Source organism: Saccoglossus kowalevskii, chromosome 11 (assembly GCF_978046115.1).
Source record: "Saccoglossus kowalevskii chromosome 11, keSacKowa6.1, whole genome shotgun sequence".
NCBI classification, from domain to species: Eukaryota; Metazoa; Hemichordata; class Enteropneusta; family Harrimaniidae; genus Saccoglossus; species Saccoglossus kowalevskii.
In genome coordinates this window covers 21,680,616-21,694,839 of record NC_140651.1, presented here as the reverse complement: position 1 = coordinate 21,694,839, position 14,224 = coordinate 21,680,616, and the positions used below count along the sequence as shown (strand labels likewise).

At 36.2% G+C, this 14,224-nt stretch overlaps 1 protein-coding gene across 1 annotated transcript; it reads right to left on the bottom strand.

The window, feature by feature from the left end:
* Positions 1-6,473: 6,473 nt before the first annotated feature.
* On the bottom strand, positions 6,474-11,578 carry LOC102804222 (arylsulfatase B-like). The gene is made up of 7 exons (XM_006811807.2): positions 11,417-11,578; positions 10,979-11,165; positions 9,989-10,152; positions 8,704-8,911; positions 8,079-8,331; positions 6,709-6,875; positions 6,474-6,613 (listed from the first exon to the last, which is right to left on the bottom strand). Exons 1-7 carry the CDS (start codon positions 11,576-11,578, stop codon positions 6,474-6,476), a joined length of 1,281 nt encoding a protein of 426 aa, XP_006811870.1.
* Positions 11,579-14,224: the final 2,646 nt, after the last annotated feature.

Sequence of the window (14,224 nt, the reverse complement as noted above, 5' to 3'; positions counted from 1 at the left end):
TGGATCTTGCTGTTTGTGGATGGATTATGTTCAAACTTGTTACATACATTAGAGATTATGGGTTCCTGATGCACTTCATTTTATTTTTCAGATCTGATTCAAAATGGCTGCCATTTTGTTTAAATGAATGCATTTTTAGAGCCATATCTCTGATATGCCTTTACTGATTATGTTCAAATTTTATATGTTCATTTTCATCATGTTATAGATATATAGATGTATTCAAAATGGTCTACTGGTGGCCATTTTGTTTTAATTAATGCTGTTCCAGAGCAATATTTGTCAGTATGGACAAGTACTCGTTTGACGATCAGATATAAGAATTCAATCATTTTAATGTTAAAAAATCATCATAATCAAGCATCATCATCTGGATCCATACTTCTGACATGTTAATGTTCCAACTATATTACTATAAACAAAACTATATATCTTAAATTTTATAACGGGGACTGTGCCATGCATGGCTTGTTTTATTCTTATTCCCAATGTGACTACATCTACTGAGGTTCTTCAATGTAGGATGGTGTGATATATCAGAGGCAGTACAAGGACTTTTTTTTGATCGTCTAAGCAGTCTACCCCCGGTTGCTATGGTAGCAACTGTCCTCATTATGTTGACATTTTGAGACATGCTCATGAAAACCACAATGCTCCCGAGGCAGTACTACAAAATGACCTTTCTGAGACAACACAGTTCTCACTTTGCCACACGGAAAGGGTTTTAGATTTTGGAAAGATTTTAAAGCTAGCTCATTCTGAATTCTCAAAAATTTACTTTCAGTCAGCAAACCTGTTTGATAGATGTCTGGTATTGTCAAGATTTCCTCTGCTTTCACCATGACTGTTTAAAGTGCCTGTGCAATGCCCACCCTCACGTTTCCCATTTTAGATCTGTATCCCACTGAAATGGGCAGTTATTGATTTTTTTGCTTAAAGTGATTACTCGTATCCAAGTAAATTTGGGATATTTCTCGTGTTGTAGCCACGCCGGATTTCCGACTCTCGCTGAAAGTGCTCCACCAAATGCCAATATGTGAGAGGAAGTCATACCCCTGAGCCGTAATAACACTGGTCATTCAGTATACTTTTAAACGATGTACATTTTTCAGTCGGAGTTTTTTTTCTTTTTCTTTTTTTTTTGTCTATTTTTTCTTTTTTGAGAGAGAGAGTTTTTAGATGTTGTGTTGTGGGCAGTTGCAGTGAAACGTATAGTCATAGTGTAAGTATTCACAAGTTTCTAATCGATCCGAAGGTGCGACATCAGTGAACGAAAGCCACTTTGCCTCAGATTCCAGCATATTCCCCAGGCATATGCTAGAGACATTTGTAAGGCTGTCAACATAACATTGGAAGCATGGGTAAGTTAGTCTCATAAATTCACTCAAAACCAGCTGTGAAGAGGGTACTTAGAAGCACCCCTGACATGGTTATAGCGGTTTCCAAAAAATGAGTTTTAGGGACATGTATTGTGATTTGTGAAGAACCAGATGAACCAGTGATCTCAATATCCATCCCTGAAATGGGCCACGTGAGTATGCTCTGAAAATACTATCACCGCACACAGGCACTCGAGGTGGGGGGGGGGGCAGTGATCATTTCCCAAACCACTGAAAACCACTAAGCTTACATACATCAAGGCTGACACTCCACAGGAACCAAATTCCGCAAAATACATGATTTAGACCATTACACACTATGTACTGGCAACTGGATAATCACATCACTTTATATGTTTTACTCTGGAATATCTCTCTCTGACAGCACCAACTACCACAGACTGGGTCTGATCATAGCAGGGCAGAGGTTGACAACTGATCTTGATAAAGAACCATTCACCATACAAATCTCTGGTTAATTTTGAATGATCATGTTATCGACATTCAAGACAATCGTCTGACAAAAACAGTATATTTGGTTAAACATTACAGATACATCCATCCCCACTAGCAATTGCATACAAACCATACACTGAAATATATTCGATTCATGACTAACTGTAAAGCGTTTAATGTGCTTAGAAACAGCAAACATAGAGTGGGACTTTACAGTAGAAGTTTACCACGTGTGTCCAAGCATCACAACACTATAGATTGATTTGCCCACCTCTGTAACCTTTCAGTCCGACACACAAAACATGCAGTTGAACTAACCCTATTACAAGAAGCTAGTAAACTAAATTGGCATATGCATTATGGTAGAGATATGAGCACTTTACACTATTAAACGATCATTTCCATACATCCAGGGGCGTCGATCATGGGGGGGGGGGAGACACACCCCCCCCCACTTTCTGAAGGGTGGGGGACACAATATCAACTGTCCCCTCCACTTTCCAGACTTACCCAAATATCAATAATAGGCTTATATCAAAGCCTGCGTTTGTGTAAGGCCGTTGGTTCTGTGTACATGTACTGTATTCTTAATGATCAAGAATGAAAATCCCCAAATATGTACCAAATGACTTCATTTTGGTTGCATTTTTCAAAAATGTCTACCTTCTGGGGGGGCACATCCCTCCTCGGAGTTACACATCTATAATCCGACACCCCTATGTTCCGACATCCCTATATTCCGATACCACTATGTTCCGACATTCCTATATTCCGACAACCCTATATTCCGTCAACCATATGTTGAGATGATAATAGGTTCTGACACCTACGAAATTTTAGAAACGTTTTTGACATTTCACTGCATTTTTATCTCTTTACTATAAGAAAAAATATCATTATTTGTTCTTCAAATATTATTCTACGCTCACCTTTTGTAACACAATGTTACATGTCTTTACATTAAAAAATAACTATGCCGGATTATAATACTTGCCACTCTTCTGGCCATGGGCTTTCATGGAGGTGTTTTTGTGATCATCGTCGGCAATATTCTCAGACGCGATGTATCCTATCAAGTTTCAGACGCAAAATATTTATTTTTTTAATTAGATCAACAATAAACTATGTACCTGACAGTCTTCATAAATACCCCTCCCCATGGTAGAACAAAGCAACATGATTTTTCTCTGTTCAGCGCGATCAGTCTAGTTACAGAATACTGACTGTACAATTAAAATTAGGACAAAGCTGTCAAATTTACATGTCATAAAATAGACAGAAACATGGGAATTAATTTGGTCAATTTTGGCTGTAGAATCTGAGTCCTTTTGCCCCGAAAATCAGGGTAAATAAGTTAGCTTTAAAAATTATACACAGCGTCAAATAAAAATGGAATTTTATGGGATCAACCTTATACAAAGATATAATTACGTAATAGCTTGTCACATATTAAATAGGAATACCTCAGACAAACACCATCATGTTATATATCAAATTAAAGCTATATTGGTGTAGCGTACAAGTATTACGTTGGATATTACATCGTATAATCCATTACTTATTGACATTATGAATTCATTAACTTTATTATCCGTTATTCAAAATCATCAAATGGCACTTTCTGGGCAAATCCTGTCTATGATAAAATGAATTAGTCATGACATATTCATGTATTTAAAAATAAGTCTTTTTATGCTTTCTCAATACTTTATTTACTTATTTATTTATTTAAGAGAACGCTATTACACTGCCGAGAAATTACATATAGATAAAAATGGAATTCAAATAGATGGCGAGACGTTGCCTGACCTAAGATTTACATAAGTAAATTAAACATATGTAGCAAAAAAGTTTGGGTAATTCACACAAACGTAAAATACAAAATCGACGACTGCACAATGGAGCGAATAGGCAGTTTCAAATACATCTGCAGTACACGAAGGATATTGACAAAGAAATAATGTAAAGTATAAATACGGAATATACATGTTTTGGCAGATATAAGGATAAGTATTTAAATTGTGTATTATACCAACTGTAATTTATGAGTGTGTCATATGGGAATATTTTCAGAATAAAGAGGAATATCAGAACAATGCAATGGAACAACCGTAACGAAGAATAGAATAGAATAGTGCTTTCTGACTTCCTTAAGGAAATCTGTCTAATATGAACCTTAACCTTGAACGATGAATTATGCATCAAATTTGCAAGTAGTATAAACTTGTGCAATATCCTCGCATTAGAGGAAGCCGGCCTATTGTACATTTGAATTATCGGATAATATCTGATAATTCTCGATGTTTTAGATTGATATTTGACAGGATCTACAGCTGGGTGGTGGTTTAATTTTTTTAAACATGGAATTCTCTGAGACCTATCAATGTCTTAGATTGATAGGAAAACGTATAACGTGTGGAGGTAAACAAAGAATGTTGGCCGAAAACACACAATATAGGAATGGAAAGAGATAGTGTGAAACCTTTGTATATTTTGGCAATCTCAAAAACTTGAGCAAACACTACGGAATGCTAAATACAGTGCCTATTCATCTCTCGCATAATAAATAAATTTATTATAAATGATTTTAATTAATATGTAGATAAACTTGGAAAGGTGCTACCGGATGTAAACGGCAACCTTGCAATTCCGCGACTGATGAATATCGAAGTAGAACTTTCATAAAAAAGGTGAAATAATTCTCCGATAATTAGGCAATCGGAGGATTTAAGGTTGAAACCACATCCAACAGACACGGATATTGTCAAATAATTGTCGAAGTATTTGAATGATACAATGGGCAACATTGTTTGATAATTCTCTGACAATTATCCGATAACATTATGCAAGATCCCCCCTTCACGGACTTTCGAGCATCATGGCCGGACTACACTACAGTTGGATTTCCAGTATTAACCCACAGGACATCCTGGTTATACCAAGGTAGTAAAAGGTCACGCACGGCTAGTCAGATTAAGTTTGACACAAGTGCACTGTGTCGGAACATAGTGGTGTCGGAACATAGGCCAGTCCCCCCCCCCTTCTCATACATCCCCTGTTCGCGCAAGCGCGGACATTGGCCGCTTACGCGGACACAAAAGTGTCCCCCTCACTTTTCAGAATGGATCGACGCCCCTGCATACATCATCATAAATAAAGTATACCTAACCTGTTTCATGATCGCAACTAAGGCGTGTACCCATGCAAACATATTACATATACATACACATTTTTTCTTTTTATAAATACATATGATTTTTTTCAATAATTATTAACATCCATGACATATATCGTCTTATTATCTTACGAATGGCTAGTCAGGTACAGTTAATTGATTTAAAGCAAGGGTGTTGTCACCTGCGCATGTCAGATGGCCATAGCGTGTGCTTGTTTACAAACAAGCGTCTACCTTTGAGACTTTGCGTTTTTAGAATGTGTTATTGTCGCTTGGGATTGCCACGCGTGCGCAGGTGACGACCCTCCCGCTTTAAATAACGTCAACGACATGCAAATTAGGTACGTATTTGGGTAAGATCCCAAGGCGCCATTATATGATTAGGCATGAGGCGCTCCGCTTTGCGTCTGCTCACTTTAGGTAATACGGGAAACGTGGATGTGTGGTACTCCGATAACTTTTTCAGACATTCCAGCACTTTATCTGGCCTCGATTCAGACAAATCAGTCGATTCGGTCTCGTCTTCGGCGATATTGTACAGACGCACAATTCGTTTGTTGTCGGCCTCAACGGTAAGGTGGTCGCTCTCAGGTGCAGCGAACCAAACCTCCGGAGCTAAAAAAACAACCATTAATGTGATGAAACATGATGTAATGCAATTATGTTTCACGAATGTTCAAATCATGTGATTATTTAGTTGTGGGTCCATAGCTCTTCTTGTGTCACTATTTTGTTTTTATTTTCAGATACTAGAATTGTTATCGATAAAAATTCTGATATCTGGAAAATAACATATTTAATGAAACCAAATGTATCAGAAATGACTAAAATACATGCACAGAGACAAAAGACCGACACAAGAAGAGCTATGGGCCCATAGCTAGTCATCATTGTATGTGTATTGACGGTCTTGTAATGCGATGGTTACGTGACGTTTTACACATATTCCAATTGTGTCGTCAGTATCGGAAACTAAAATCGCGTTTTCTAACCTACCTAGTATCATGTCAATTTGGGATGTGACAGGCGTCTAATCAACCAATCAGGCGTCGTTAATTTTGACCAGTCATCATTTTCCCGCCACTTATCGAAGGTCATTTTAACCTAATATATTCTATGTATAATTTTATGTTTATTAGAAGTTTTGTTGTCTCTACGTAATAAACGTTGTTGCTATTTTCGTTGTCTGTTTGGTTATTGTCGTCGAACCGCTTTCAAAAATATTGTTTATTCTTACACTGTTATGAGTACGATGAGTGAATCTGTATCAACAATATTGTAGTGCAATTCTTAGGATAGACGTGGCCATACCATGTCATCATGTGTACTGACATTCCATGTCATCAGTAGATGTGTACTGACATTCCATGTCATCAGTAGATGTGTACTGACATTCCATGTCATCAGTAGACGTGTACTGACATTCCATGTCATCAGTAGACGTGTACTGACATTCCATGTCATCAGTAGATGTGTACTGAAATCATGTCATCAGTAGATGTGTACTGACATCCCATGTCATCAGTAGATGTGTAATGACATTCCATGTCATCAGTAGATGTGTACTGACATGCCACGCCATGACAAGCATGCAGTTTATATACTGTAACATTATATTACAACCATACGTACACGTATGTTGTATGAGTTGATTCTGTAACCCATATAATATATTAAGCAAATTTGTTGATTAATTACCTTGACTACCTGTAAGCAGTTTCCAATTGCCGAGTCGAAGAGCTGATTTAATTCTGACATCGAAATGTTCATTGTCTAGCCATGGCTCTTCATAGTGGACATGTTTCACTTTTCTGTTTACGTTGAGGTTTATTAGTACATCGTTTCTTTCAGTCTGGCGGTTCTCACTGATGAAGATAATGAACAATAATTTACACACATAACAAATTTATTATTGAAATTTATACTACATATCAAACGCATTCGAAATACAAATGAGTTTACCGGGATTGAATGGCATCAGTCGCCCAGGCTATGTTGCTCTACAGTGAGACCACAGTCACTCTCCTAGTAGAGTGACTGTGGAGAGACACACCACTAATGTACAAGTTTCACTAAGTAACAGGGATTGTCTGTTGAATTGCCTTGTCGCCAGTAGGTGGTTAATTGTTCTGTGTGTGTATTGAGCTTGTATATTCGGTGACCCTACATTAGTAGTTTGTGTAACAATAAACTTCAGACATGAGCCGGAGTACAACATACAATATTTTCCAAATTGATGTACGAGAATGTTGGCGTTTATTTGTTTATTCGCCCGTGGTAACAAAAGTCAATTTGTCATCTTCCACAAATTAAATTAAATTAAATTTTTCATATTTCTTTGATGAAGACCTGAACTCGGTGGAAAATTACGCAAATCTTGTCAAAAATTTGAAAAGAACTGCATAAATTTATTCAAAATTTTGCACCAAAATATGGATGAGTGAAATATTTCAACAATTATCGCTGACCCACATTGAAAACTGCCTTAATAGTAAATTAAGGAAGCTGTACCTGGTATTCTTAGAGTGGTTTATGTAGGAAATGAATTGAACAACTAAAAACAAAAGTGCAGTAAATAGATAAAGCTGCTCGGACCAATAAATACGATATGTAATAGATAATATTTGATAACTTTGGCGGGTCTCGTCGAGAAGAAAACCATATCCCCCTTTCGAACTAAAAACACAGGGAAAACTATTTAACTTATTTATTGTGCTTACCACGTAGTACGCGAATACTTGTTTTATTGTGGAATATTTTAATGATTTTATTGTGTGGTTGTTTTTGCGTGTCAGTATTCTTGGTACTCGTTGATCTGCGCAACGGTCAAAGTCGCCACCTTTGTAAATATGAGACCCATGTATCTCGCGCATGCGTGGTGCGACTACTACCGCCCTTTAACATTTTCTTATATGCTACGGAGCCATTGCCTGAAACGTTTAGCTGTTACGAATACTAGTAGTTACTAAAACAGCGATTACTTAATATTGTATATTTTATACACCTGTAACAAAGTAGACGAGTCCATTTTTAAACATGCATATGACGTCACTCACGCACATGCTTACCTTATAGTATTCCACTGATTAACGCCGTCTAATGTCATTGATTTAATGACGTCACTATAAACACCAGCCACATGTAACATTGTAGGAAACCAGTCAGTCACGTGCATGAGTTGGTGATTCGATGTTCCTCTCACGTGGTCAGCAAGAAAAGGACTTGTAACGAATGCTACACCCCTTACGCCACCTTCCCAGAGCGATGCTTTTGAACCTTTGAGGGGCCAGTTGTTTCCACTTATCTTAGCTCCGCCATTGTCTGACAACAAATCAGAATATTCATATAGTCACCATTCGTTAGAATTGCATTTTAAAATTTGAATAAAAATTCTCTAAATATTGCTAAAAGTAGTCAGTGTATTTATTATAGGTGTTGCATGTATGTTTAAATTAAAAACGAAATTTGATACTATATCCGTATAACTCTTTGAGCGCCAAAGTCAACTTCAGTCGCCATTATTTATAGTCTTCTCTTTTCCACATAAAATGTTGACGACAATTTTTAAATGGTTTGATCAAAAATTAAAAGCATTGTCTTATTTAGTCTGTTCACTTCAAAAGTAAGACTAAATTCGGTGAAAATTACAGAAAATGTGAACAGATTTTCACCAATTTGAGCGGGAACACTTACCCGTTGACACTATCAAAACAGTGTTGTTCCATAGGCCGGCTTCTCTCAATTGGTCCACGACGTTACCAATCGCATCATCCATACATGTAACCATGGCAGCATACACACGTCTGTCTGGATCTTCTATATTAGAGTACATGTCAATGTATTTGCGTGGTGCTTGTAGGGGTAAATGGGCAGCTTGGAAAGCTAAGTACATAAACATCGGCTGAAATGAAAATATATATATATATTTGCATATGTTTTATAATATATTTTATTTATAATATTAGTAGGCAATTACTGATGTCCTGTTATTATCTGTGAATATGTATAATCAAAGAGTAACACCGTCTTGAAAATATTAATTTAAAAGAACAAGAAGTCTTGTTTCTGGAATGAAACGTTCCTGGACGTTCAGATATATCCAAGCAAGTATGTTCGCACACTAAGTTTTTCAGTGTATTTTAGTTCCTGTATCTCAATAACTTATCATTTTATTTAAGTAACAATTGATGATATTGATGATACAGTTCTTATTTAAGGTGGAGCCAGACCATGAATATTTAAAAACATTCGTGCGCACAAGATATCGCCAGTACATGTGTAGCAAATATCGCAAATTTCATAATTTTATTGTGTAATTGTATTTTATTTCAATTTATTTATTTAATTACAAAATATCTATACATATCTGCATATTTTTAAATGAGAAAAAAAACCATGATTTACTAGAAATGCTGAAATCATTGACTCATTGAAACATAACTAGATTAGCGACCATCACGGTGAAGGCCGAAACTCCCAGAAAACTGTACTCTGGGATATTGTAAACTGAGAACGGACTTCTCAAGGTAGAGTGAACCAGGTGAGTATTGGTCACCAAATCCAGGAAGAGAATAACGCACTGGAGAGGAGCACTTGTAACTAAAGATGTTTATTGCTCAACTGCTAGGCCTGGAACTGAGCCCAGGTACTCAGGAGATGTTCCATACAATGTATCAATATCATTATACAAATAACTAAACTTCATATAGCCTCAAATCATTACATTTATAAAAATGTAAAAAATGGGAATGGCAGTTTAAACAAAAAACAATAGAACTTCACACAAAAATTAAAACAAAGCCAGAATAAAAATTGAACATTGGAAACTAAAACTAAAACATTTTTAGCTCGACACCAATTTACATCCGCAGGCTAATGTTGATTTGACATCGTATTAACGTGTTGGCAGTAAGTAATATTTAATTATGCAGCTTGTGTATTCAAGTGTCAGAAGTAATCGAAATATTTATGTATTTACCTTGCTGGCATCATGATTTCTTATAACATTCGTTGCCTCTCTTGCATAAAGATCTGTGGAGTAATGTCCCTGGTATTCCTGTGCAATACTGATATTGTTTCTGTATAATTCCCACCAGTGCGTGTTCTTGTGTGTATAGTGATCTGCACAACCTCCAATGATGCCTTAAAATGTATTTAACATTCATCTTAGCTTGACAGTGGGATATGTAACATATTGTCAAAACAACGTGTAATTTTAAAAACAGTGTAAAAGTATCGTATCGAATCACAACACAGCGCTTCGCTTCATTTCACAGCGCAACGTATCGCATCACTTCACAACAACACAACGCAACACACCGCATCGCATCACATCACATCACATCGCTTCGCTTCACCTCACTTAATTTCACAGCCGTAACGCATCGCATCACTTCACTTCACTTCACAACAACACAACGTAACACACCGAATCGCATCACATCGCTTCGCCGCTTCACCTCACTTAATTTCTCAGCCGTAACGCATCGCATCGCACCACATCGCATCACTTCACTTCAAACATCACAACGCAACGCATCGCATCATATCTCACATTGCATCACTTCACTTCACAACAACACACCGCATCGCATCACATCACATCAAATGCACCGCATCACATCCCGTGACCATATCACACCAAACGTGAGGATATAGACTTCACGTATGCAAGAAGTGTTTCACAATGTGATCAACTATGTTGTATTTCACCCATTAACATTGCGATAAAGACTTTCCGTTTCAAATTCTTTCGTTTTTATGCAAGTAAAATTCAAGACAAATAAAATTATGAAAATTATTCATGGGTGCACAGTGAGTATATTTCGTTATGAATTATTCTTAATATACATTTCATGTTAAACAGTGAGTTTAACATAACAAGTCTCAATGAATTCTCTGAGTATAACATGTTGTGTTTAGAGCTTCCACGGGAAGAACATTTGCAATATAATATGTACACACTTACCAAAGAACGTATCAAATCCCCGATTATTGGGAAGACAAGCTTTTTTGTAGTAACCAACGTGCCATTTACCGATGGCGTGAGTGCTGTAATTTTTCAATTTGAGCTCTTGTGCAATCGTTGCTTCATTGACGGGTAAACACTTTCTCTCGAATGGCATGATTATTCCACCTTCCATCCCCAGATGAATCTGTTTTGGATCAAGTTGAACAGATATATTGTGATAATTGGCATCTATTCATTCATCAGCTTATTTGATTAGACACAAATAAATCCAAACTTATAATTCAAAATACGATTAGAAAGGTTAAAATTAGTGCAGCATTGCAATTCATCATCGATTCTGACGTTGTTTCTATTGTAAAAAGTTCATTGGAATCTGTGTCTTGGTGGTCATGCGATAAACGTGTTTTTTTTTAGCATCGAAGTAAAAAACCTTACCATGTGCTTGCCAGTTAGAAACATTCCTCTGCTTGGACTGCATAAGTGAGCAACATAATAATTCTCTAACTTGGTTCCTTCTTTGGCAAGTGTGTCCATGTGTGGAGTAGATATTGACGAACCATGGTAACCAACATCGTTCCAACCAACATCATCGATCATGATAAAAACTATATTTGGAGGGTTGTTGTTATTATGGCAACAGACACATGCCCAACATGTGACGAAAATTGCCACTAAATTTGAAGCAGGCCACATTGTTTCACAAGTCTGGAATGACGAACTGTCGAGTGTACACGGACGTTTTATCATATATATTCTACAAAACTCGTATTATTGAATGAGTATCGGCTTTATATATGCGTATAAGCATGAATGTGACGCCCAAACCGGTAAGCTAATTGATCGTACTGGGCAGAATTTGACAGTATCTTTATAATCTTTATTGGAGCTCCGTGTACCATGTGTTAAATGTCAGATCAGAATGTTTAAGGTAGAGATGCAGTTTATTTGTGAATTTCAATCAAAAATTGTTTTTTTACGATTTTTATCTAAAGAACATTCTGTGAAAATTTGACCAATGAATTCTTATTGGAACATCGTTAAAATTGCTGGTTATTTTCTGGTTAAAAATATAAAAAACACTCACACCTGAGAATTACTGTAAAAAACATTTATTTTCACTGACATTTAATCTCACTACTTTGATGTTTTGAGAATATTCACTGTGTTTTAATTTCATGATTTTGTCAAGGAAATAATGAGTTTTATTGTTATTTTACATATATTTACATAGATTCGATTCAGTGGATTTTACTTATCAGCAAAACTACATGCATTTACAGTTGCCTGTTTTTATTGCGATGTGATTTAATGAGATTGTCATATGCGCATAGGATTGCAAAATATGCCACCAGTTTACTTCTATGAAATACTGTTAGACATGCCTTTGGAGGCCTTGCATATAGAATGCCAATATCGAACATAGTATTACTTGGCTTTGTTATGACATTGATACGTGACATAAAGTACTCCGCTGTTTAGCGCTGAAGTCTCGCATTGTTGGTGGGATTAACCTGCATACATATAAGTAAGAAAACGAACAATGCAAAAAAAAAAAAAAAAAACGGCAGACAAGTACAATGCAGTAAATAAAGGGATTACAGTTTGGACGACATTGATATTGACGTTACGCATGAATAAGCTTCAGAGCATGGTTGGACCTAGACTGGCCCAGCCGTGGTGATTTTCTTTTCAGTTGAATGATGATAATAATAATAAAAAAATTGAAAAAAATAGTTTTGCGAAAGGTTACAGGGGATTACGCGTTAACACCTATATTTCGCTATTTTTTTTATTTAATTTTAAAAAGAAATAAATCGCCCAGACTGTGCCAGTCTAGGTTGGATTTTAAATAAGTGAAACAACGCACACATTTGGTATTATGATCGCGGTAATGAATTTATGCACGGGGAGCCATCAATTTAAAAAAATAATATTGGTAAATGTTTAATTTTGCCAGAAACACAGGCTTGGAAACTGATATATCTGAATTATCTGGACATGAACTTATAAAGAGGGGGGCAAGGGGGTAGCTGGTACAGTTTTACGGGAAATAAAAAGGGCTTTTTACAATTTACAAGGAAAAAAGACGTTTTTACAGTTTCCAGTGAAAATTTAATTCTGCAGTGAATTGTGTCATCTAATCGTTTTACAGTTTCGAAAATGTAATTTCCCTGGATCATTCTTTACGACTTTTTTATTTGAATGTAAATTCTTGTACGTACCGAGAAAAATGACACATTTTTACAGTGTACGAAAAAACATTTGATTGACTACGTTGTACGTCTAGCCTGTGATTACAGAAATACGGAATTTATTTTTTCGATTTACGTTGTACGAAAAAAAAATATTGCAATTACGTTGAACGAAAATAACCCTTGTCCCCCTCTATAAACACACATTGCATCGTACTGACGTCACACAACCAGGATGACACGCGACCCGTTTATAAAAACAGTCCTACGCAATAACTCCTACCTACGTCAGATTCAACCATGTTGATAACTTTTAAGTCAAGCAATATGAATTCCGTGCATATAACGTACAAACGGTTATTCATAGATTGAAACAATATTTGAACAGCGATTTTCAAAACTCTGAAATAAATTTGAAATACCACATGAACATTAGAGAAATAATAACTGCCATAATAAACTGTGTACGTATTCTACTGTTTTTGATCACACTATAAACACGACAGGATTATTCCCAAATCTGGCCTGAAAAAGTTAATGCAAGTCTAGAAATAACAGTCACAATATACAAATTACGTCAATATAATGAACAGAAACAGCGAATATGATTTTATTTTGAATAGTTTTGTAAGAGAGTGTTTATTTATAAAACGTTGACGCCGAGTGTGACGGACGCTCATACAATACACTATGAGCAAGATGCGAAGAGCTATAAATAACGCATTGAAATTCATAAATGCACTTCGCAACGTGCCACTCAGTATAAGTCCCGTCGCATCTTTGACTGTAATCCTCGCACAGTTGTTGAAAAGGATTATGTTGAACGTCACTCAGATTATATGAGAGTAATTGGAAGTGTCAAATTTACAAAAATGCACTCGGTCGATGAAAAGTATCACATAACTATGTAATTTAAATATTGTCCATGCTTCATACATTACGTAACCAGAATACTAATGTTAACCTGTAGTATTAATGCAATATGGCCACAGTAAGAAAATGTGAATAACAAGTTATTTTTCCTACCTGTTATGTGTTCAAGCTATATGAA